The 26,284-nt window shown below is 50.9% G+C and overlaps 1 protein-coding gene across 1 annotated transcript; it reads left to right on the top strand.

The window, feature by feature from the left end:
• TRIB2 (tribbles pseudokinase 2) lies at positions 1 to 25,648 on the top strand. The gene is made up of 3 exons (XM_059132614.1): positions 1 to 1,688; positions 6,430 to 6,722; positions 23,118 to 25,648. Exons 1-3 carry the CDS (start codon positions 1,419 to 1,421, stop codon positions 23,584 to 23,586), a joined length of 1,032 nt encoding a protein of 343 aa, XP_058988597.1. The 5' UTR covers positions 1 to 1,418; the 3' UTR covers positions 23,587 to 25,648.
• Positions 25,649 to 26,284: the final 636 nt, after the last annotated feature.

The raw sequence follows: 26,284 nt of genomic DNA, 5'->3' as shown, positions 1-26,284 counted from the left end.
AAATGTGTCGGTGACATTGAATGGGGAGACGGAGCGCGAGCGAGGCGCGCGCGCGCACACACGCGCACACAGGGCCCCGCTCGCTCCGAGATCCCCGGCCACGTAAGTAACTATTAATACCGCCTCGCCGGGAGTTGCGGGCGTGCTGAGCTCGGGGATTGGCCTCGGGCACCGTCGGCCATCCCCTTCAATTTTAAATACACATTCTTCTTACCTCTGGGGAAGAAAGGAAAAAAAAAAAAAAAAGACGAAGAAGAAAAGCCATCAATTTTCTCCAAAACAACCCCCACCGGGCAATTTAGGTTTAGGGTCGGGGGAGACGGAGTGGTTGTAAATTATTCCAAGGCAAGATCCAGTTATCGAGCGGGAAAGGAACGCCGCAGGTTGGCTGGGGGCTCATCCCCTTCCAGCGCCCGGAGGAACCCCCCCCCCCCGGAAGCTCGTGCCGGGGGCATCGGAGACCACGGATCTACCCTCGTCCCTGGCCGCAGTTCTCGCTTTATTCGGAGGACGATCTGGAGCACGAGCGAGCAGCGGCAGCATGAGCCTGTGCTGACCTCCGCCCGGCGGGCCAACCTGGGCTTTGTCGCGGTACCTGCGCCCGGCCCGCGCCGCAACTCTGTGCCCAGCTTTTGCAATCTTTTGTTGGCAGCGCTGACCGCTCTAAGTTAAATGCTCCCTTGCTATTCTTTTTATTTTTTTTCCTTTTTTTTTTTTTTGTCTGTTTGTTTAAATTTTGGAGAGCTCTTGCGATCCTTGGAAAAGTCTCAGACGCCATCTACAGTTAAAACGTAGGTAACTACCCTCTCCGGCGTCCCCCCCCCTTCCACGCCCCCCACCCTTTCCACCAAAAAAGGGGGTGCAGCGCGGATTCTGTGTGCCGTGCGGCGCGAGCCGGTAGCCCCGTGCTTATTTCCTTTTTCTTTTTGTTTGGTTTCTAACGCGTGGGGACCGAGCTGCGGCCGCGCGCCGCGCGAGGGTCGCGTAAACTACAGCAGGGCTCCCCCGCCCCGTCTGCGATTCGGAAGCCTGCGTGGGGATCGCTTCGGGAGACCTGGCGCTGCAGCTCCCCACCTTAGCAATCTGGTCGCTCGTCTAGATCCGCGCTGGAAAGAGAGAAAGAAAGAGAGAGAAACTAAAAGTGCGGAGATTCTGCAAATCGCCGGCTGCTTTGGGGTAACAAAAGGACCCGAATTCCTGCCGACTGAGCACCCCCGGGAGCCGGGCTCGGAGCCGACAAGGTGCCTGGCGGCGCCCATCTGGGGGCTTCCAACTCTCTTCTCCACGTAGCCCCCTTCCCGTCCCCTCCCCTCTCGTTCCGTTTTAAAATCCGTGGCACGGAGGCGCCTGCAGCCGCGCTCGCCGGCGACTCATCTCTCCAGCGGGTTTTTTGTTTGCCGAGTGCGATCCCCACACTCATGAACATACACAGGTCTACCCCCATCACAATAGCAAGATATGGGAGATCGCGGAACAAAACCCAGGATTTCGAAGAGTTGTCGTCTATAAGGTCCGCCGAACCCAGCCAGAGTTTCAGCCCGAACCTCGGCTCCCCGAGCCCGCCCGAGACTCCGAACTTGTCGCATTGCGTTTCTTGCATCGGGAAATACTTATTGTTGGAACCTCTGGAGGGAGACCACGTTTTTCGTGCCGTGCATCTGCACAGTGGGGAGGAGCTGGTGTGCAAGGTAAAAAGCCCGGGGCTTGTTTTCGCTTTTTGTCTTTTAAAAAGGTTCCCCGGCCGGCCGTTTGGAGGGGGCGGGAGGTCGCCAAGCTCCGGAGCCCGGAGGAGGGAGGCTCGCGGGATAATGATCTGTGGCCTCGTTAAATGGGTTTATTTATTTGTTCACGTTCGACTAGTTGCGAAGTTTTTAGTGCGTTGCAGACAATGGGGCGGGCTGCGGCGGGGGCGTTTCGGGGAGAGCCCGGGGCTCGGAAGGGCGGCGGGACTGCGCGGGGGCCACGCACACGCGTTCTCCCGAAGGCTCGTGGAGCGCCTCGGCGCAGGGCCGGGTGCCGCTGCCCGAGGGGGTTCTCCCTGGGTCTAGCCAGCCCCCTCCCCTTCCACCGTGGAGTAGGGAATCCCCCGCTAATTTGAAGGCACTGATGACTGGGTTCCTTTCGCAGCCATTGTTCTTAGAAGCGTGCAGGTGTTAAACCTTTGTTCGGAAGGTGCCCTTTAAAAGAGACACACAAAGGTGTCCCCTCTGGCTGAGCCAGGGGCCCAGCGCGGGGAAGGAGTTTACAAAGAGCTCTCTGCTGCCTGCAGCCTTGAAAGGAGGTTTGGGGGGTGGAAAGCAAAGCCACAGGCGCACCTTTGGGTGTAGGAAAGAGTGAGTCCTCTGGGTCTTCCTCTCTTGCCTCGTTTCTTCTCATCTCCAGACTTCCGTGCCTGAACACCCCCCTCGCGCCCCCCACCCCCAGCACACACCTTTGCCAGGATGGTTTATAGGCCAGCGTTTGGAGCTGCAGGGATTAGCAGTGCTAATACAGAGATGGGCACTTCAGTTTCCTTTTTGTCTTTGACCCCCAACAGGGACTGGTGTGTCTGTGTGTCTTTGTGTGCGCACTCCAGATGAGGGAATGAGAAGGGGAACAGTGGGGGGAAAAAAAAAGGATAGAGTAAGGCATACAGCTCCCCAGACATTGGGCACAGATCAAGAATTCATTATCACTTAATTTTACATTTGGTCACTCTTGGTTTTTCTTGGGGGAGGGGGGTAGTGAGGAGTGAGGAGCCCTGCACAGCTATGCTACAGATAATACATTGCACTTTTACCATTAACCACAGATTGCTTTATTTTGTAGGGGGCTGGAGTCTTGCATTGTAAATAATGCGTTTTGTGGAGGTCTTCAGTCAGTTTCGCAATTCCTCAGTTCAGATCTCAGGGGAAAATCAGAGGCTCTTTAAATACAGCCCTCCACTTCTCCGGAGGATTTGGTATTTTGCATCTTCTCCTAAGTTACTGAGATCCTGAGCAAGTGACTGTGCCCTGTTAACCAAAATTCAGCAGGCTATTCCGAGCTGGATTGAATTCTCCGAAGACCTAGAAGGTTGCACAATAGGGGAGTCATCCTTTGAAATGAATGAATTCCACAGAGCTGCTACTCTCCTATGATATACACACAGTCCCCCAGCAGTGAGTGTGTTCCCTCCTTTTGCTTAACTTGGGTATAGCATTTTAGTATTTCTCCAGAGCTGGAGACGCTTTTAAGTAGAGGGACTCTGCCTTCACATTCTGCAGGAGCATCTTACTGGTATTTTTTGTTGTTGTTGTTTAAAGGCAGGGCGACCTGCCCTGGCTCTTTCTTTCTCCCTCCAGATTCTTCAAGACATATTTCACTTGGGGCTGACCTCACTGTGTCATTTGTAGACGTGCTCTTTGGCCTGAAACTGTACTTAATCTGCCGGTTTAGTTCTTGCAAAGATTGAATCAGCCCCTCACCAATTACTGTGGGGCTGCCAGTGGGTTTAAGTGCAGTATCATTGTTCTGCTTGGCAGAGGTCATCCCTTTAAGACACGGCGGCCTGTTTTCCTGCCTTTTTACCAGGGGTGATGTGGGTGGGTGACTTTGTATGCAGGCATAGCTGTGTATATCCTAGGAAGCTCCAAGGGGTTTTTATAAGGCTGCTTCCAGCAGCTTCCCTCAGATACACAGCGTGAACTCCGCTTACTGCAAGGCACTGTGAAATCTACACGTTGAATCAAGTTCCTTTTGATGTCTCAGAATACAGAGCTCCTGTCTCCTAGCTCTGTGTTGACCCAAGGAAAAAGTCTTTGCAAAAACAGACCAAATGAAAAGATGCCATTCCTGTAGCGGACTATAGAAGGGAATTCTACAGGACACTATTTGGGGTCATTTAACCAAGACAATCAAGCCTGTTCATTGTCTCCCCGAGCCCACTGTAAGCTAGGCAAATGAAGGAAGGCAGCTTTAGGGGGTCTTTACCTTATACTTTTCATGAAATGCTGGGAGCTACTGTGCCCATGGACATAATTACTATCTTGGCATAATGGGCACATGGTTTTGCTTTTTGTTTTTTTGTTTATTTTTTTTGTTTTTGCAAATGCTACTAATGATGGCCTAATCTTACTGCCTTATCTCAACTGCCAGATTATATTACTAAGGCTCCAAATTAAACATTTAAAAGAAGCTGGCAACCAGGCTTATGGCTTGATTTTGCATTTGAAGATGATGGTTTAAATACCAGTCCAACCCCATAAATGCCTGTTACAGCTGCTACTGAAAGTTTGGTACCTACCCATTAGGGAGAACAGAAGTATTTGTTTTATTTTTCATACTCTGTCCACCATCTTGGAATTTGATCTCCTACAGAGGGTGCAGGCTATTTCTTGAAGCTGCCTGCATTTTTTTTTTTAATTTTTATGTCCATTCAGTTTTTCATCAGTGGGACAGAATAGCAGACTGAAGGTGCTGAGTAAAAACCACCTTTTATTTTTTTTTTTAAATGCAACTTGAAGGAGGAAGTATATGATAAGGCATGGTAACTCCAGGAGCACTGAAGAGAGAGTCTGCAGCCTGGTGCTTCAGAACACATCACCCTCCTCCCCTGTTATATAACACAGCGTGTTGACATTAGCCACTGCAAAACGTTTATTACTCTCTGTGAAATTTTTGAGGCTTTCCTAGATTTCTGCTGCCCGCAGTCTGGGTGTTAGAGTTGACTCAGGCATTTCAGATTCCTAATTGAACGGACCTCTGAGGTCACGGCTCGTAGGTCATCATTTGACAGTATCACGGTGTGATTTGTGGTCTCCGGAGACGTTGAAGTATTCATTCTTAAATTCTAGGTTATAGTGGCAGCAGCTGTGCCGCCTTCCTGAGATGCCTCATTATGGTTCATTCACAACGTTACTTTGCTTCCTCGCCCTGGGTTAGCACCAGCCCTCCTGAGGTTCTTACTGTCCTCCTTTGACTCACAGATATCTTCAGGCTTTTGAACCTGAGGGCGACTTCTCTTCAATCCTGGCTCTCAGATGGCAGCCTGCGTCCCTGGACGGGTTTCCGAAGGCCTGTGAATCCCTCGAAAATGAATCCAGTATTGTGCATTCCTTAGAGAACGGGCATTGTCCTGGGAGAGGGGACAGAGCTTTTCTCAGGTTCCCACGTGGGATCCGGACCCAAAAAGGTCAACTGGGTTCTAAATCACATCTCCAATTAGGAAGAGGAGGGAGGCCTGGGGTCCCTGAGTGCTTTATCCATCTTATCCGGATTATTGGTGGCCACACCAGGATTAGAGTCTCTGTTGGGCGATTTCTAGGCCAGGCTGCAAACTAAGGATGAGGGAGAGGATGTTCCAACTAATGACGAAGATTTAAGAAGCTGAATGATGGTGCACGGGGACCGTTTTAAGTGTTCGTTGCTGGAGCCTTCTTGGCCTGCAGGGCTTTCCAGCGAAGCACCTCGTGCCTGCCCCTCACTCATGCAGGCACAGAAGAGAGTCATGTGCCTCCATTCCCAGGCAGAGAGTGAAACCACATTCCAAACCCAGGGATTTGTATTTCCGATTTAGTGGAGGTCTTGAAATGAATGAAAGCCTTTTTTCTTATAACCTCAAAGATTCTCTGCAGTGTTAATTCCTCTTAGGTTGGTTTCAAAAAGGTATTGAGGATGGATTTTCTCTTTAAATAACCCCACAATGAGGTGGCATTTCACAGGCTAATTTTGATTCATAGAAAATCATTGCATAACTGATTCATTGAGCTAGATAGCTGTGGAGGGAATCGAGAAACGTGTCTGCTTCCCTATTACGGACCGTGTGCCCTATTCCTAGCTCTGCCGCTGGGGCTCGATTCGACTTGTTCTCTGAGCTTCGATATCCACATCTGTGAAATGAAGGTATTGAATTAGAGGACCTTAAGGCAAAGCCTACTTATTTACTCTGTGAATTGCTAATATGTTGTGGAGTGCTATACGACACACTTGCATACCATAGAATATGTTGTACACAATTGCTACAGTTGTATAGTGATGTCCGTCTCTGTTCTGTTTTGGTTTTTGGAAGGAAAACAAGGCTTTGTCTGTGTAGCTTGGGGTAGGTCACTTAGATTTTTCCTTAGTGTTTTTTATAAACAGGTGATGGGGATAGAGAGAAAAAAGTAATAAGACTTAACCATTTGTGTCCCGTGTTACATCTTGCAAAGTGCTTTTGCCCCCATGTTGTCCTATAATCCTCCCAACGGTGTAAGTCAAGTGTCATTTGCCCATTTTACACATGAAGACTTGGAAGCTCAGAGAGGTCAAGCAGCTTATCCAACATTACACAGCTGGGAACAGGCAGGGCCAGTGTGGTCTGTGTCCCAAGTTCCGTCTGCCTTCTGTCTCCTCAAAAGCCCGTGCCATTCTGTGATTCGGTGGTTTACGAGGCGCCCCTGACTCTTGGTCTTGTTGTGAATCCTGTCCTAGGTGTTCGATATAAGCTGCTACCAGGAATCCCTGGCCCCGTGCTTTTGCCTGTCTGCCCACAGCAACATCAACCAAATCACCGAAATCATCCTGGGAGAGACCAAAGCCTATGTGTTCTTTGAGCGAAGCTATGGGGACATGCATTCGTTTGTCCGCACCTGCAAGAAACTGAGGGAAGAGGAGGCGGCCAGACTGTTCTACCAGATCGCCTCGGCCGTGGCCCACTGCCACGATGGGGGGCTGGTGCTGCGGGATCTGAAGCTGCGGAAATTCATCTTTAAGGACGAAGAAAGGTGAGTGTCACTCGTCCAGAGCTGGTGCTCTGACGGGCTGCTCAGGAGCGGCTTGCTTGAGAGGTTCGAATGGACTTTTTTTTTTTTTTTTTTTTTTTTTGCTGCCTGCCCTCCAAGGGAGGCAGGGAGGACAGAGGGAGGTGAATGGGTTATTGTGATGTTTTAAGTGCCCCGGGAAACCACGTTGCGGCTCCTCCAGGGTGTTAGTGAATGTCAGAGCTCCGGTGCCAGGGTAGCCTGATTAAGGTTTTGTTTTGTTTCTTTCTGGGTTTTGTTTGTTTGTTCGTTTGCTTTTTTTTTTTTTTTTTTGGTGTCGTGAATTCTAAAGGTGGCTGCAAGCCGGTGTGACATTTTTAATATGAGTAAAGGCACCAATTTTGCTTTGGAAATAATCCTACCTTCAGAACGCTCCGTGCCTGGCATCAGTCCTTTCTAATTCATTCGTGCATTCCTTCACTCAGTGGATGTTCCCCAAGCGCGTGTGTATGCACGGATGAACTGCGCGTGTTTTCCTCACAATTCTCAGTCCTGTGAATATCAGGGTGCATTAGCAAGTCAACTCACCTACAAAGGAACGTTCCACGCCCTGAATGGAGATTATGTAGGGGGTCAGATGGGACCTGGGGGCTGGGATGTCCACTCTAAGTAGGACTTGGAAGTCAAGAAAGTATTTATAGAAGAGGTGTTTTGGGCTTCCCTAGAAAGGTGAGTTTGTTACAGACGATGTAGGAAGGACCGGTGTTGCAGGTAAGGGAGCTGCCAAGGCGCGTACTCAGTGATGTGAGGGTCTGTGTTACTGTGGGAGACAGTGGGGCAGGACGCTGGGCATCTGGGTTCCATTCTGGTTCTTCCATTCACTCACGACATTCTGTTGAGCAAACCCACGGGGCCTGCTTTCTCTTCCAGCTGACTTTGATTGTAAAACTCTGCCGAGCCCCTCCTTTTCTTCTGAAGCATCTGCTTTTTTAGAGGCGTGGAGGCAAGTGATTTACATTCACTGCTGACTGTTCCAGAAATTGTTCTAGAGTTTCTACCCACGTGGGTCGTGGAATTACCATGATGACCTTGGGTATCCTCGGCTCCTCCTGGGAAAGTGGTTCATGAAGTGGAGATCCGTGGTCATGAAGCTATTAAGGACCATCTGAGTACAAAGCCATGCACGTCATTCATTCATTCACTCAACAAATATATCTGGAGTACTTTTTTTTTTTTTTAAACCTAGAGTTTCTTTTATGTGTTTGGTGCAGATCTATTAGCCCTTTCTGCCTGCCAGTTACTGTGCCATGTATCCCAATGGCCTGGGATATTTTAGGCTATCGATTATTGTCCTGTAGAATGATATCCTATAGAATAGACATATAATGACATCTCGTGGTGTCTGCTTTGTTTTTTGCTTTTTGTTTGTTTGTTTGTTTTTTGTTTTTGTTTTTGTTTTTTTCATTTTATGGTTAGAGCTAATTGGGAAGCAAATATCTGGGAAGCATTTGGGGATTAGCAAAGGTAAAGGATCTGTGGTTACTTAACCCAAATGAAATAATTTGATGACGGTTTATAATGCAACTGAGTATAGAAAGTGCAGAGAGCTGCTGGCTGCGGAGACTGGTTATGTTCCATATTTTTTCTCAAACAAGTATCTTCGGCATTGTGACAGCTAATAGCCTGGTCTTTGATAGTGCATGGTTTGCATCCTTACTAATAAAAGGAGAAGAGGGAGCTATTCTAAGATCTCGAGTGTGGGGTGACACCTTTTCTCTTCTTTGGCCCAGAAGGACCTGCCCTTGGAGCCTGCAGACTCTGGTTATTATTCTGGTTTCACCTTTAATGCTTTCTATGACCTTTTATTTTATTTTATTTTAAAGATTTTATTTATTTATTTGACAGAGAGAGATTACAAGTAGGCAGAGAGGCAGGCAGAGGGAGAGGGGGAAGCAGGCTCCCTGCTGAGCAGAGAGCCCGATGTGGGGCTCCATCCCAGGAGCCTGGGATCATGACCCGAGCCGAAAGCAGAGGCTTTAACCCACTGAGCCACCCAGGCACCCTTTTCTATGAACTTTTAGTTTGATTCCTTCCTCCTGGCCTCAAGTTTCTTATCCCTGTATTGTCCTGGCTTTGTTTTATTGGTTCTGAGGTCTTCTCAGTTATAACATCAGGTGTCTGCTTCTTTGAAAATTCTCATTGGAAATTAAATAGCTACTTGACCCCCAGCGGAATACTGCCAAAGATGGTTTCTTTGTCCTTCTGCATTCCACCTTTCTTGGAAATGTAATCACTGTAACTACAAAAATATGAGGTGGTTGTTTGGAACCACTTTAGAGACCTAGTATGAGGTTATTGTTGACCTAACTTATAATTCTCTCTGTGAATGGAGGTACGGTGGGTACCATCATTTCATTTGATGGAGGAGAACTTCAAAACCTTGTGTGAAGTCTCAAAGTTATAGACTAGAAAGAGCAGAAGTGAGGACATATTCTCTATTAAATCTGCTCTCAAGAAATTCATTTGCCTGCCACAGGGAGTAAGGGCAATGAATGTCCTCTCTGGCAGGGATCCAAGTTTTTAAATGTCCCCTTTGATTGTGCTCTTTCGAGAGGAATTTCAGGCACCAACACAGATACAGGGGGGCGTGTCCAGTGAGCGCACGCGCATGGTAACTACGTGTTTATGAAGTGAGTCATAGAAGGGTGGACATCTCTAAGTCACAGGGCATGGGAGCACATGTGGACTCGAGGGTCTCCTGAGGGGCCGTGTTTTAGTCCTCTCCTGTTGCTGCCTGGAATCAGAGCCCCAAGGTGAGAATGCTGGCCTCAGTGACCACAGCTGGCTGGAAGCAAGTGGAACTGAGACATACCTCACATTTGCTGTTGAAGGCCTTTTCCTTCAGGCCTGGCTTGTCTTTCAGGGGAAGTGAAGAGTGCCCAGGAGTGTGTGGTGACAAAGCTGAAATCCTTGATGTCCCAGGGCCTAAGGAAGAAATCCCAAGACGTTGGAAGCTTCCAATACAAGGACATTGAGTTTGGAGCTGAGTTTGACTTTTGTAAAAGAGCATGATCCTTTCTAGAAAGAAGTATCCCATGTGGATGTGAAACCAGAACACCTCACTGGAGTAAGCATGTCAAAGCGAATCCTTTTTAACTCGAGAGAGCATTATCTTCGGAAAAAGGAAGCGGTAGTGACAGGGAGGAAACTGCTCATCACCTGTCCCCAACCTGTCTGACAGGATCTGAGCCCATGCAGCCCTGCAGCAGGGAGCTACCATTCTCCTTCTGGGCCAAAGAAGAGAAAAGGTGTCACCCCACACTCGAGATCTTAGAATAGCTCCCTCTTCTCCTTTTATTAGTAAAGATGCAAACCATGCACTATCAAAGACCAGGCTATGGTAGCTGGGCAAGGTGACTGGGATGCACAGGAGTTAAGTGACCTTGCTCAAGGTCATACAGCCAGCATGCTGCTGGAGCAGGCCTGGAAATCCTTTCATTTCACTCCAGAGCCCTTTCCCTGCCCCCACTGCGCTGAAGTCCTGGAGGACCTGGCCGTTCCTGGCATGACAAGTGTCTCTGTCTGGGCAGCTCTGAGAAGGTCACTCTCATGTTCAAGGACATTCCAAATGTTCTCATCAGTAGCTGATAAGAACTTTTTCTCCAGCCAGCGGTCAACTTTTTGTGGAAGAGGAATAATGCCTTGTAGCCTTCCTCGTTGTTTTGCTTTCGAATGTCTCAATTTCAGAGTAGGAGACTGGTTTTGTCACTCAGCGAATTTCTCCCTCCGTGTGTCCCTGCAGCTGTAGAGTTTTGTGGCACAGTTTCTCTTTCTCGGTCTGCACAGTGGCCTGTGTGAAGCATGCTGCCTGTGTTTTGAGAGGGGACAGCAGCCTGGGACCTCACAGGGCCAGTGCTGCTGGCAGCCCTCACTATCCATCCTAAGCAACACGACCTCAGCAGTAGGTGTTTCCATAGGACTAGAGTCTCTGCCTCTCCTGACAACAAAACAAAGGGATTAAATTGAAAGGCTTTTGAAACATTGAAGGATGGAGACAGCCTGTTTTCTGGTCCTTTATGCATTGGTCCTTTGGGGGAAAAAAGACAGATGAGGCTTTTGGAAGTACCACTTTATTAAGCTTCAAATCAGCAGACCCCCTCTTTTGCGCATGGTCTTCTCTCTCTCAAGGATGTGCCTCTTACTGTCCGATGCTCTTGCAAGAGACTAAAGCGGAAAGCTTTACAGAGTGAAGTTGGCTAAGCCCCACTGGGTTCAGAACGAGGCCAGCCTGTGTGCTGACTCCTTACGTGTGGATTTCCAATGACCATGTGTAACTGAACCCATGACCACCCATGAACATGTTCTTGGTAGAACGGTCAGGGCCATCAGTCCAGTTCCCCCCAAGCACCTGTGAAGACATGATACACACATGACACCCATGTTACCTGAGGGCCTGCTGTCAACGTGCCTTCTTTTGCTAACTTTTGTTGAATTAGCAGCACCGCCGATTCCTTTGCTTCCATTTTATTTCGACCTGGGTTCTAGATTTGGATTCTTTCTCTACCCCTCATTAGCTACCTGGTCTTGGATGAGTCCTTTCATGCCTCTGAGCTGCACATTCCTCCAGCAGAAATGAAGACTGCCTCTCTGCGGGCGGCTGTGAAATGATCCAGACATGTACGGGGTCGGGGGAGGCGCTCGCGGTAGCCAGCCGGTCCTAAAGTCATTCATAAAGCGGTGCCATTGTGGGCAAGCCCTTCCCAGGGCGCTTGAGGCTCATGGAGAATGAGCTCCGCCTCCCAGGCAGCCATTCACGAGGAGTGGACCTCTTGTGATGTGAGGGTTCCTCCTTTCTGGTTTAATTGCAATAGTAGATCGGTGCTGGGGAGGGTGATAGACCGGGCAAGGAATGGGGGAACCTGCGTCTCAGAAAGGCCAGAAGGTCGACCAGATGCACACAGGGGAAGGCGGATACCAGGTGCGTGCAGAGTGAAAGACCCCGCTCCCCAGGCCTGGACTGGCCACAGCGTTCCCAGGCTTGTGCTGCTGCTTCTCCTCCATCCCTGGGATGTTTCTGCAGGGCCAAACTAAGGTTGTTTTGTTTGCTTTTTGAGGAAGTTAAACCCCTCCCCAGATTGTACTCAGTGTGGACACACCCTTTGCATCCATGGTTTCCGTGGTCAGATCAGATGTGCCCTGTAGAGTGGGAGGGGCGTGTGTGGGAGGGGACCCTGAATCTGCTGGAGGGTAGTGCCCAGCTTCCCCAGCTTCTCCCCCTCCCTGTCGTGGTAATAGGCTGATCTGCCTGGGTGGCCTCTTGCAGGAGGCCACCAGTTTCACTTAGAGCCTCCAAAGGAAGGCCTGAGCTTCAGGAGAAGACCGGGTTATTCCTGTGTGGAGGACGAGTCACTGGATTCTAGTCCCTGCTCCTGCGCTTATCAGCAGACTCAATCTTGACAAGTTACATAACCTCTTTTGTCCAGATCGCCTCATCCGCAGCGTGGAAATAACCATGAATGAATGCAGGTGAGCCCAGGGCTTGGCGCATGAACATATCAAAAACACCTGGCCACGGACAAGCCGTAGCGCCCACCGTCTCCACCTCCCTTGCGTGTAGAGCCTGCTGCCGCGCCCCCCCCCACCCCCCTGCCTCCCGACCAGTGACGAAGGGCGGCTTGCTGAGTCAGGACGAGAAGAGCCGAGCATGTAGATGCAAACTCGAGCTGCCCCGGGAGCGAGCCAGTGTTCCTGCAGCAGCCCCTGTTCTGCCCGCTGGCTTTCTCTTCTCCCTTAGGACCAGGCTCCTTGTCACTCTCCACCCCACGCTCCCTGCCCCCCCCATCTCCATTCAGTGTTGACATTTCCCTGCACAGAAATCACCCCTGTGAATAGAGAAACATGCCTCTGTCCGTGTTCTTCTTTGGGGAGAAGATTGTTATCTCTTGACGTCACGGGTTGCATTTCCTCTGCTTTGTGGAAGCTGGTCAGCACCTGCTTCTGCAGGAGGGAGGCTGGACCCTCTGTAGGAACCCAGCAGCCCTGGGGCTCTCAGTGTCCCCTGCCGCCATCGGCCCAGGCAAAGGACCTGTGTCTCCGGGGTGAGGGAGGCCTTATGCCACCCCCACCAGCTGAGGTCTGTGCGCACCCCCCCCCCCCCCCCCCCCCGCTCAGTACTTTCTGTACTGGTTCTTCTTGTGGATCTTCAGCCTCCATTGAGGCTTTCATATCTAACAAAATAGGGAGACCAGACTGGAGACCCGACCCTGCCTTCTTTCATCAGTAGCCAGTTACACCGTAGTTCGTAGGCTCATTGTATTTTAGCAAAAGACCTGACCTTTTGCCATGAGGGAGACAGCTCCTGGAAGTCCCTTCTTCACGCTGACCACTTCTGTGTGCTTCAGGCACTGCCAGCCCTTGGGGGAGGCTCACTCCTCCACTTCTCCCTGAGTGGGTAAGTGATCCCCCTCCCACAGCGCCCTCATAGTTCTCCCTCTACTCGAATTGCCCGTGTGCATCCCTCCACTGTCCTTATGCCTCATCTGCTGGCCTGGGAGCTTCTGGCTGAGCAGTTCACTGCTTGTGCTTAGTAGGTCCGGTGAGTGGCTACACTGACCAACCAGAGCCAAGGGCACAGCTGTCGGATTTCTTACTCTTTCACTGAGCCATTACACCTTGGCCTACCTTCTCTGGCGTGGGTCGGAGATCATGAACTTGCAGTATCCAGTTCCGTGCCTAGCAGACTGCAGAGCCTTCAAAAGGCACCTGTCCTGACTGCTCCTGGTCACCAGCCAATGGCTTTGGGCCTTGCCACCCAACAACCTGGAGATTTACTTATTCAACAGACAGCACTGAGCATCTGTCATGAGCCAGGCACTGTTCTAGGTGCCACAGATACTCAGTGCCCCATGAGACGGAACCCTTCCCTTGTGGGACTTGCATTTCAAGGAAACATTATCTGGCCTCCAGGCCCTGTTCTAACTACAACACTTAAAAGAACTGATTCAATTCTGTATTTTATTGTAATTAATTTACATGAACCAGTTTAAAACCAGCGAGTAAACTAGTGCTGTTATCACCGTGTTATGGATGACGAAATTGAGGCTCAGGGTCCCACAGCTAATCAGAGGCAGACCTCAGGCTGTGCACCCAGGACGCCAGAGTCCCATGTGCAGGCCCTCAAATACCACCCTGACTCTAGGAAAGAGACACCAGGTAGAATACCACCCTTTGTGTGCCACTAGAGGAGGGACTTTCTCATGCGGTTGGGTAAGAAGTGAACACCAGAAGGACCTGACCAGCACTGAGTACTAACACTCAGTACTTTACCTTTCTCTGAGGGGTCGAGGGGCCACCGGTTCACCAAGCCCACAGGCAGTCCTATTTATGCGTTTCCAGTTTATGGAGTGGGTTTTGCTTTCTCCATGGAACTGTGAAGTAGGGTCCGATGATCTTTCTGTCTCCCCTTCCTAGCACAGGACCAGCCTTGTAAACACTTTGCGAATGTCTGGCCATTGACTACATGGGTGTATGAATTGCCCCTTAGGCCCTGGAGGCATAAATATTATGAGAAAAATCCCCTGGATATACTGATGGCAGGAGGCAGTGGATGGAAACCCATTTTAAATGCTCGTCATCCAGGATTCTTGGGAGTTTCTCTAAAGCATGAAATAGAGTCAAGCCTGTTTGAAATTTCTCTGGACTTAAGAGAGTGGGCAATTCTTAAGCAGAATCACAACCAGATACACTGGACTCTAGGCAGCGCGTTGCAGCCAGGGCGTCTTCGATATGGGAGCCACACCTGTTGCAAATGTTAAGTAAGCATCTATTATGTGTACTTTTGGCGCAAGGGTTTAAGGGTATGAAAATCACCTCTGGAGAATCCTTGTCTAACAGAAGACATCGTGTAACAAGTTATTCTTCATACCGTGTTACAGAGGATGGGTGTGTGTTAGCTCACTGGGGGCAAGAAGAAAATGTCCTAATGGCAGAATGGAGTGTAGATAATGGGCGTGTCAGGGGGTCTGGGGGAGACGGGCTCCTTCTCGGGTTGTTCTGAGTGAAGAAGAACGGTGTCCAGAAAGTATGAATAAAGGCCAAGAGACCCGAAGGAACCCTGGGCAGGGAGGGGCATGCTGGTGGAGAACACTGTGGGGGGTCAGAGATGAGACTGAAGAGGGAAGCCAAGATTTAGGACCTGGAGGCTTGCCCATGACCTTGACCTTGACTTGAAATCCAGGAGGAGACATTGAAGGGTTGTTTTTTGTTTTGTTTTGTTTTTTGTGGTTTTTTTTTTGTTGTTGTTGTTGTTTTTCCTAGACAGGATGGGTTGGGGTCTAGTTGTGATTCTGGAAGTGTCCACGCAGGGTGGCCTGGGGGTGGATAGGTACTTCGGGATGCTGAGGCTGAACCAGGACCCAAGAGGTGATACCAAGGAGGGGTGGGTAAGAGGCCGGGTTAAACCCATGCTTTGATCTTGACAAATGAAGAAATGGGGAGGAAACGTCTTTCTCCAAAGTTCTAGAACATGTTAGTGGAGTGACCCAGAGCGCAGCCCAGATTTTCTGGCTCCCGGAACGTGTGTAGTATGTGCCTGGGCCATCTGGGTGAGCCCCAGTTCAGGACTCTGCCAAGTGGAAATCCCTGTCTGGCCCAGGGCTGGGCTGCCCAGAGTGTTCCTGGGTTGGTAGGGTCAGAAGGACTGGCCTGAGCCCGCTCCCGCCCTGCCAATGGTGCATGATAGGAATGTTCCGGACTCTGAATCAGCCTAAGCAGCAAGGGCAGAGCAGCACCTCGAGGTGTGCCTGGCTCTGGCTTCCTGGAACAATCCAGGCTGCGTGGGGCCCTTGGCGCAGCCCCGGCCTGCACCGAGCGCTGGGGTGCCTGCAAAAGCTTCTCTGAGAAGCTCAATCGACTGACTCGAGGTCAGGGGATCCTCTGAGACTAGGATCTTCATGCAGAGGGCAAGAGGCAAACAGAGTCCCAATGAGGGGTGTGAAGCTGCACTGCCTTCCTTCCCTGTCTGTTCCTGTGGAGATCCCGGCTGCGCTCCAGAGCTGCCTCCTTGCCGTGGGAAGGCCTCGGAGTTGGGAGGTGGGGTGGCTCCCCCCACTGCCCCTTCCCCGCCCCAGGGCCATGATAAGTCAGGGCACAGACAACAGGACCCTGGTGCTGTGGAAACACCTGGGTGCTTGAGTTGGATCGGGCTTCTTGTCCCCACAGCGCTGTCCCCGAACTAGTCGCTTCATCTTGCTAACTGCGATTTTCCGGTAGATCAAACTAGCGCAGGACCCCCACCTCCCACCCCCTTCCCTGACTACAGTAGCTCCCAGTAGTAAGGGGGACACAATCCCTAGGACCACCAGCCAGACCCCTCTCTGGAGATTTCCTTCACCCTGAGGTGAAGGGTTTCCTTGTGGGTCACCTGCTGCTTTCCTGCTGCTGCAGAAGCAGCTTGACCTGGGCGTCGGGTCTGTTCACGGCGTCTGCGGGACCTGGCCCATCAGGGGTTCTCAGAGGCAACTGCTGGAAAAAAAATCTACGCACACAGGAAACAGAGAATTACAAATAAATTACAGTTTATTTGGCAGGATTTAGCTTCGCTTATTTGTCAAGTCCCAGTGGTGGCTGTCGGATCAGCTGAACGTGGCCTGGGGGGCTGGGACAGTCCTGTTCCCCCCATGGCAGCCCCCTGGGGCACCCTTGCTCGTATAACCGAACTGACAGCGGAGGGTAGCTTTGCAGTCAGGGGCAGAGTGAGGCCAGACCTGGTGGAGGCCGACCTCTCTCCGCTGACCCTTCGCCTGCTTGGATCCACCCTGCGGAATGGCCTTCAGCGACTTTTCGAATTCCACTGACCTCAGGCCACCGGACTTCCCGGCCAGGCCAGGCCCACTGGGTCTGGCTGAACTCCCAGCCCTGCCCCACCCTGGCCCACCCTGTCCCTATCCCTTCCTGCTGCGAGAGCCCAGGACAGCGTTTAAAGATTTCAAAACAGAGCGTGATTTGCTGGGGGAGGCCGTTTTTGACGTTTTGGATGGGGCACGACTCTGCACATTGAACACCTGCTTTTGAATCCCAGCTCTGTCACTCATTTGCAGGGTGGCCTCGGGCAAGTCCCCTCTGCTTTCTGTACCTCCGTTTCTTCTTCTCCTCAACGAGCAGGTCCGGCCACCTCTCCAGTTCATGAGTTCCAGCAGAGGGGGCACGGATGCGAAGGCTTTGTCTTTGTAGAATAAACCCGGGGCCATGTTGGTTGCACAAACACAGAATCTTCCTTCCAGAGATTGTGTCTTTGACACTAAGCAAGTCTGTGGTGCTGGTGTCAGGAGGTATGACAGAGAGAGACCCAGGAGGACAATCCCGGGTTTTTTCAGGTAACCATTTGTGGCCTGAGACCTTCAGTTCTCTGTGCCTCAGTTTCCTTATCGTGTAAGAAGTTTTCCCGTACCGTAACACCTGCCGTTCTGTTCCGTACTGAGAAGTAGCCCTGTCCACTGAGCCAGTCACAGTGGCATTAGGTGTTGAGTTCACGGCCGCTGGTGTTGCTACTGTGATCATTATTGTTAGGACCACCGTGTCCAAGAGGAAGTCTTGCGGTTCCTAGTTTCAGAAGAAAGGAAACTTAAACTCAGGAGTTTGGAAGCTAGGAGAGCCCTTTTCAGGCCATGCAGCCGTGTTCTCATTTTACAGAAGGGAAACTGAGGCCAGACGGGCCCATGGTCCCACTGCTCTTGGATAGAAGGGCCCCGAGGGAGGCTCACGGGCCTCTGCTGGGAAGGGGTGGGGCATTGGGACCCTGAAGGCCTGTGCTGCGTGCTGCTCTATCGAGGCAGGGACTAGAAGCACATCCTGCTGGTCCTGGCTGCCTCACCTGGCTGGGGATCCGAAGACACCAGGCCTGGTGCCAAGTCCACAGGCTGCCCCTGTGTAAGCCTTTTTCATTCAGAAGTTAATGCAAAGCAGGCTGTTCCTGCCTTTGCCAGGGATACATTGCAAGTTGCACGCAGGGTACAGCTTCTTGGCCAAGTCAGTCCTGCCCCGGGCTAATGGCTCTTTCCTCCAAGAAGTCACAGGAGATCTCCACGACCATTCATAGCGTTTTGGTCGCAAAAATTCTCTGCCAACCTTCCCTTGTCCTTTTCAGAAATTTCTGCTGTTCATGTACCATCTTTACTCCCATGACCTTCACGAGGCCCATTGTGATGGCTTTCGTCGTGAATAAAGTGAGCAGAATGAGCTGAGCACCTTGGGGGAGAGTGGGAAGAACATTCTGGGGGACGGGGTGGGAAGCAAGTGCACAGAGCCCAAGAAGAAACCACAGGCACAGAATTCACGTCCACTTGGATCTGCCTGAGTCTTGTTCCTCTGTCTTCTCTAGGCTCTAGGCTTGACGGGGGTTATCTTACTAATAAGATCCGTTAGACTTGCCACCAGATTTTTGCAGATTTCCTACGCTCGGCAGCCTGGGAGAGATCAGGCTTTCCTTGTTCCGTTGTTTCAGTCCTCGCGAAAACCCAAGAAGCTCGGTGTTACTTGTCATGTCCTTATCCGCGGTGCCGATGATTATAGGACCACCCGGCTCTTATGGATTGTTAGGAAAATCAGTTCCTTTGCCTGGGAATGCATAACCCTCAGGCTGTTCAGGGGACAGCGGAAGCTGAAAGACTGTTCATTCATATTGTCTGTCCCATGCTGACAGGAGCAGGTGCTCTGCTAGACATGCCCCCCGCCCCAGCACAGACAGAGGCAACCTGCTCCCGAAAGGGGGCAACCAAACCCCAGAGGCCTTCTGAGAGTCCCTGCCAGGGTCCAGCAAGTCCGTGGGGACTGGCGCGGGGACTGGAGCACGGCCTCAGGTTCCTGACATGCGTGCGCCCCGGAAGGTCCTTGTCTAAAGACGCAATCCAGACCACTTGCCTTGACCCTTGGCTAGGAGTGATGTAAACAAGTTCCGGGAGTTCTGCGGAGGAGGCAGGGGCAGAAGTATGCACTTCCTCCCCGTCTTTCTTGAGGCTTCTCTTTTTCTTTTCACCGCGCCTGCCTGGGATGTCTGGGCTTCTCCCTGGGAGGAGCAGGCTCCTGCCCCGCGCACTGGCTCTCCCTGACCCCGGGCGCACATGTGCTCCCCACTCTGAGGCGGCCTCACCGACGGGGACATCCCGGCTGTGGTTTCCTGCACTCGCTGCTGCAGTGGAAGGGCCAGGCCTGCGGGCGGGCTGCTCGGAGCCCCAGGGAGGGGTGAGCCCTCAGCCCCTGAGGGGCCTCGCTATTCATACGGGCTTACGCACCCTCTCCCAGCATCAAGCTCCATGTCCACATAAAGGGATAATAATTCCTGCCTTGAACATTGATTTATCAGCTTTAAAGAGGAAATATCTGAAGATACCTAGCACCTATCTAGATGGTGTTTGCTATTTGGTACTTGGTAGTTTTCAGAGCCGGTACTGGAACTCGGGTCTCTGACTTGAAGACTGAGCTGCCCTAGTGTATATGGGACCGCTCAGGCACCGCTCTCACGGAGCCGAACATAACGAGCAGATCCAGACTCGGGCCATCTAGACCCTGGCTTCGGGAGGGAGGAGCCTGATGTGGCAGGTGGGGCGGCTCTGGGGCAGCCGAATGTCCACAGCATGTGCGCGGCGCTTTCCCCTGGCCTGTTGGGTCCACTGGGCATTTGCACAGCCCCTGAGTCCTTGATAGTGGGGAGGAGAGAGGTGAATGCTGGGCAGGGCATTAATGGACAAGATCGAACCTTTGGCCATTTCTGAAGGCCCTTTTCTCTGAACTGGAGAAGGATTCCAGAAGGGGGTCAGGCTGGAGTTAGGGTCTGTGCCCCCGGGCGAAGGGAGGTTGGTTGGGTTAGAGAGGGAAGGTGAGACTGACCGTCTCGGGTTGTGGCCTGGAAGGAGGTAAGAATGGAAAAGGGCTTCAGATGTGGTGCAGCATAAAGAGCTTGAGGGCTGACGTCTGTCCCCGGCAAGGGCTAAGCTAGTAGCCGCTCAGGTCTCCGGAGGCACATCCGCGCCTGCCCTCACCCCCGCCAGGGACTGAGGTACTAGAATTTACAAAGCCTGTTCCCCGTGGATACTTCCCCTGACATCCACTTAATCCTGGCTAGGGGCGCAGAGCAGGGCTGTCGTTCCCTCAAAGATGGGCACACTGGAGCTCCCAGGGCTTGGTGGTGTGGATGCCCCTTCAGTCTCTGAGTGTCGGCTTGGTGGCCCCTACTCGTCTCGATGCAGGAGAAACAGCCGTCAACACCGGTGACGTTCTTTGCATACAGAGTGACCTCAGCCACCTGCCCCTGAGCTCCTGGATGTGGGACTGAGACGAGGACCCTGCAGTGCCCACGGGAGTAACACAGAGTATAAATGCGTGACCGTACAAATAGGAATGCACAGTACTCCGGGTGGCCGTGAGGGGCAGGAGAGGACGGGGGCGGGGTGCTCCTCTCTAGAGGATGGTCAGGCAAGGGCTCTCTAGACAAGCTCCTTTGAGCAGAGACCGGAAAGAAGTGAGCAGGATCAGCCGGCCAAGTATCCGAGGGAAGAACATTGCAGGCAGAGGCTGGGAGAGAATGTGCACAGCGGCCCCGGGCAGGGTGGTGGGTGCTCAGTGTGTTGGAGGAGCAGGGGCGGGGCTGGAGCAGAGAGCAGGCGGGGTGGCAGGCGCAGTCAGGGGGCCCGAGGCTCTCCGCGCAGCCTTGGAGAAGACGTCAGCCCCACGTGCAAACCGGAGGGCTGCCGCAGAGGAACCCAGCCCCAAACCTGATTCCACGTCTAGTGCTCCTTCCACCCGACTGCCCCTTGTCCCACAGCTGATGACCGTTGCCACAGCTATCGTGATTCCCATAGCTATCCTGCTGCCACGACAGTGACCTTGGAGGCCAGGAGTCTGGCCAGCTCCTGAGCTCTGGGTTAGGGGCTGCTGCCGGGGAGGGTCTGATGAAGGAAGCTGTTGAAGGAACCTGCTTGGCCCCGTGGTGTGCGCCCCCTCTCCTCTGCCCCCTTGGGTTTCCCTGACTCACCTCCGATCTTGGAACATCTAGGGAAGCTGGTGTGGGTCCACCTCACCTGCCTCCTTCGATTAGAAAGAGCAACAGGAAGAATGGGCTTTGCTTTCCATCAGCCCAGTTCCAGATGAGCTCATCTAGACCCTTCCCGCGTCTGTAGATCGTTAGCCGAAGGGGGAGGAGAAGAACGTGTGTGCTACAGGTTACAGCAGGGTATGGGGAGAGCAAGTAAAGAAGACGTGTTGCTCTGTATTACAGACACCCAGAATGGTAAAACTGGCAGAGACTTTCACACCGGCTTGTCCAGATTCATGCCCACCAGTGGGAGTGTACTTACTGCTACTGAACCGTACAGTTCAAAATGGTTAAAATGATAAATTTCATGTACATTGAACCATAATAATAATGATTACAAAGAAGACTGCCTTGTCCAATGCTCCTCTTTAAGTTGGAGAAACACAGAGGTTGAGTGACCTCCCCACAGCCACACGGCAGATGAGAGATGTCGTCTGGCCTGGAGTCCGCTCTCCGAGCTCCCAGCCCAACACCGTTTCCAGAGGACACCACCATGTTATTGCTCACTGAAGAAATGAGTATAGGGAAGCAGTCACGCCTTGGCCTTTGAAACTTCTGCAGTTCAAAAAGGAGATCTCAGAATCTCGGGATTTCGTCCGCTTCTTTGCTATAAGAGAGCTAACTGATTAACTTGAACCTCACCTTCCTTCTATGGCTCCCTGAGTAGGGGATCGCTCTGAAAGGCTAAGACCCGTAGACCCAGGGAGGAGGAGGGAAGCAGCTTACCGACTTGAGTCACAAGCTCTGATTTAGGCAAAAGCCCCGATGTCTTTTCTCTAAGCATTTTCCTGTTCTCTGCTCATTTGAGCCTCGTCACCCCTCAGGACAACAGGGTAGAAACCGTGATGTGCACTTTTGAGATGAAGGAACCCACCGGTGTGGATGATTGTGACCTTGTAGGCCCTGAACCCTCACCCCAGCCCCTCCTCCCTGGCCCGTGTCACCTTCGTGGCAAGTCTTCGTCATGGGAAGGAATGGGGCTGACTCTGCGGGGTTGAACACAAGAGCTCTGTTGTGGAGGGTTCTGGCAGGAGATTGGAAGAGGATTTCCATTTTAAGCCCTGGAAAGTCACAATACCTAGGTTTCCCCTCAAGGAATGGCAGAATGGGGGAATAGGATTCTTCAGAAGCCCTGAACCAAGGAGGGATGCTGGTCTAGGAGCTTCTGTTGCTAGGTAGGGGACAGCTGCCAGTCTTGAGAGAGTCGCTTCATGTCTTGGTCTTCAGCTTTGTTCACTGCATGTTGTTATAGTTAATTTTAAAAATTTAACTTACTTGTGAAAATATTTACCGAGCACTTATTTTATGCCCAGTGGTCATATAAGGCTCTGCTGTATAAAAAGTAGTACTGGGCCCCAGGGACTCAGAGTTCAATGTGGAGTTTCTCCACCTCTGTTCATGAGTGCAGCCAGGAGAGTCCTAGAACCTGTCAGCCAGCTCAGCCGTGCTTAAATGGCAAGGGGAAGATGGACACACGCACATAGATGTACATGTTGGCACAGGTAGAGGATACAGGTAACTAACTCAGGTAAGCATCAGGTCAAGGACCAGCCCCTGGGAGTGTGGTAGGCCAGACGGGAGGCAAGTTCAACAGCAAATCTTGGAAAGAAGATGGGCTTGCTATGAAGATGTCAGCCTTGGAAGGGCTTATGGTAATGCCTGCCTGCTCAAACATTGCCCAGCTCGGTCTGTGTCCTAAAGTAAGGCAGCTTGGTAGTGGGCAAGGTTGACTAAGGAAGGTGCGGGACCAAGTCTTCTCTCAGCTAAAAGGCTTTTGGACAAGTTACTCAAACTCCATGAACCTTAATGTTCCTATCTGTAAAATGGAATCATCAAATCTTCCGCGTCTCACAAAAGGACTGTTATAAAGCCAAGACGCCATTGGATCAAAGGTCCTTTCAGACTGTTACATCATATCATCCAGAAGTTGTCGATAGAGCTCCTGGGAGCTTCCTGGTTGGTTGGATCTGAGTAAAATCCTGGGGATCCCCAACAACCTAGATGTGTCTGAGAATAGTATAAATCTCCCGTTCCCTCATCACTGAGATGGGGAGACAATCATGTCTTTTATGGTCTGTGTACTCGCTAGAAGTGTGGGTTCCCACAGTAGATCTTAAGCTTCATGCCAATTCCCTGTCAGTCCTATTCGCTCCTGGATCCCCCCATCCCGGAACTGTGTCTGACACAGTCTGACGCTCACTAAGTCATGTTTGACTGGTTGAATGAATGAATGCATGGTCTTGGAGATATTAAAGCGGGAGCTAAGATACGGTGATGGGATTCACGTGCCTCGGTGTGCCCATGGGAGCTCACCCTTTCTCTCTCTCTTGCAGGACTCGGGTCAAGCTGGAAAGCCTGGAAGATGCCTACATTCTGCGGGGAGATGACGACTCCCTCTCCGACAAGCACGGCTGCCCGGCTTACGTGAGCCCAGAGATCTTGAACACCAGTGGCAGCTACTCGGGCAAAGCGGCCGACGTGTGGAGCCTGGGCGTGATGCTCTACACCATGTTGGTAGGGCGGTACCCTTTCCATGACATTGAGCCCAGTTCCCTCTTCAGCAAGATCCGACGTGGCCAGTTCAACATTCCAGAGACTCTGTCGCCCAAGGCCAAGTGCCTCATACGAAGCATCCTGCGGCGGGAGCCCTCAGAGCGGCTGACCTCGCAGGAAATTCTGGACCATCCTTGGTTTTCTACAGATTTTAGCGTCTCAAATTCAGGATATGGTGCTAAGGAAGGGTCAGATCAGCTGGTGCCGGATGTCAACATGGAAGAGAACTTGGACCCTTTCTTTAACTGAGCTCGTGCCCCACAGAGACTTAGCAGGTACCAGGAACGAGAGAGGGCCGCGGAGAGTCCTTCCAGGGGACACGGATCGCCTGGCTTGGTGGCAAGAAAGACACTGACACTCAAGTTTCTTGATTCACAGAAGGAGAACCTTCAAGGAGCTGACTGAACATGGAGCATGGGCGCGAGAGACGCGGGGTGGGGGTCTGGGGTCCGGTCCGCGGGGCGGGTGCCCCGGAGCTTCTCTTCCCTGATGTAGCCCCCCTGGAGAACCCCCGGTCCGTTGGGCTGCTTCTGCCTACCCCACTTTTCATTTGTTCCAAAATAGTTGCAGATCCCAACAGAATCAAAACTCTCTGCCTCAAACACACATCTTGGCATCGCACTGTTAGCTTTTAACTTCCTGTCACGATTCAGGGAAGGTACAATGGGCCAAGGATTTTTTTTCTTTTCTTTTCTTTTTTGTTTTCTTTTCTTTTCTTTTTTTTTTTTTTTTAAACAAGACAACCACCTATCTGATAATCAATGCGGTTCATTAAACAGCAACAACAACAAAATTCGGTGCACACAGACTGACCAGAAACCTGGGTGCTAACCTAAAAGAAAATAGAAATCCAGTTTGTGTCTCTTAATCTCTTAATTGCTCTTTTAACTCATTTCTTCTAAATAAACTATTTAATATCCTGGTCAGGAAATGACATGTTGATGCTTTGCTCCCTGAAGGGGGAAAAAAAAAAAAAAGTCTGTTCTTTAACAAGCTATTCTGTTCTGTGTCCATGGGTTCGTGGCAGGAAGCTGTTAGAAGTCAAACTTCTAGATGCATTAACTGCTTTCATAGTCTAAAGAAAGAAAAGGAAGGGAAAGGAAAGGAGAAATTCATGAGTTTTTTGGTTTTTTTTCTTTTTTTTTTTTCCTTTGAACGATGAAGGCTGCCTCATAGGGGGTCCTCTCTGCCGGGATGGGGACAAACGGGGCGCGATCACGGGAGATGCTTGGAGTCTGAAGCTTATAGGCCACTCTGGTCTCAGCTACACCTTTTGTCTTTGTTTTATTGGAAACGAGTGAAACCAAGCAGGTTGTCCCACATGTATGAAATACAGGGCAGCTATTTCCTTTTCTTTAGGAAGAATGATCCTTTTCGCTTGGCAGGCCCTCTGGTTTGGACAGAAACCCTCGGTAGAGACAAGCGGGGAGAAAAATCAGCTGGAAGCTAGGATGATATAAATAAAAACAGCTCTCTATCCCAATACGCACCTTTGTATTTTCAAGAATCCTTCTATTTATTAAGGAAAATGTCACATTGTGATGTATTAAGCCAGTTTTTCAATTACGGGTTGACTTGGGATGACATGTTACATGCTGTAGTGAGTAACATCTATATATTTTTTCTTGTTTGAGTATTTCTGTCCCTGAAGTAACCTTTTGTTTGGCTTTTCTAGATAGCTTTATTTGATTTCGAGTGGCAAACGTTTTTTTATTACGGCTTTTCTATTTGCTGTATGATACAGAACTCTTTTGGCATAAATATTTGTGTTTCCAGTACCTCACTTGTTTGGATTTTACTGCCTGTATACGTTTTGTGAAATGGTCCTGTTTTTGGGTAGGTAACACGTGGACTCTAGTGTGTAAATGTTACTTGAATCTGTGCTTCATTATAGTACGTGGCATGTGTGTGCAAACCTTGGATGCTTTATGCCTGTTCAACAGGAGCCCGGCCTTCGTGTTCCCAGGAGAGTGGCTTCACCGTTCATAGTCAGGAGACAAGGCGGCCATGGATTTGCCCTTGATTCTGTTTTGATAATGGGAGATAGAAAGGAGAGGGTTTTTTTTGGTTTGGGGGTTTTCTTGTTTGTTTTTTGTTTTGTTTTGTTTTGTTTTACATTCTAAAGATGGTGCTGTGTCAAGAAGGACCCGTTTTTCTTCCCCGCCCCCTATTTTTTTCAGTACCCCGTAGGAGGAAAGGTTGGTGACGTGCATGGTGGGAATCTATGGCCTCTGGTGCTTTGTCCTGTATTTGGTTTAATGTTTTTGTCCTAATCTCTTCAATCAATAAAATTGTGCGTATTTAACTAAAATGCTGAGGTTCTGCAAATGCTGAGTCTCTGCCATCTGGGATTTGTTGTGGCCACCGCACACCAGCCAGGAACACCTCCGTCCTCCCGGCGGCCCACTGGTTCAGCGTGATATCAGTGACGTGTTATCAGTGACTGTTAATACAAAGCCAAAGCCAATTTCCGTCATGTGCGGACATATGCTGGCCAATTTAGAGGTAATCTCTCACTGAATTAACCGTCACTACTGCCTGGGGAGATGTGAATTATGTTCTTATCACAGATAAGGAAGCAAGCCCAGAAAGGTGCATCACTTGCACCTTTACAGGTTAAACCACCTGTAAGCGATCGAGTAGGCATGGGCCACGGTGCGATCGATCCTGAAGCTCATTATGTTTTCTATGATGTTAGAGCCCAGAGGCTTCCAGGGCAAGTATGCTAGGAGTGCTGGAGTAGTCAGGCTCTCCTGGACTCAAATCACCACCCAGGCTTCTACACGATTCCTTAGGAAAAGCAGCATCTGCTGTAGACCCCATTGGAAACCTCCAAGGAGGAGACCACTGAACTCCCAGAAACTAATCCCTACTGAACAGCCCTTCCCCTGGTCAGATGCACAGATTGTCAGACACGTGGGCTCCATGGGCAATCCCATCTCTCTCT

This window comes from Mustela lutreola, chromosome 9 (genome assembly GCF_030435805.1).
Source record: "Mustela lutreola isolate mMusLut2 chromosome 9, mMusLut2.pri, whole genome shotgun sequence".
Lineage (NCBI taxonomy): Eukaryota > Metazoa > Chordata > Mammalia > Carnivora > Mustelidae > Mustela > Mustela lutreola.
Note: the sequence above shows the minus strand (reverse complement) of the source record. Positions and strands in the feature narration are given on the sequence as shown.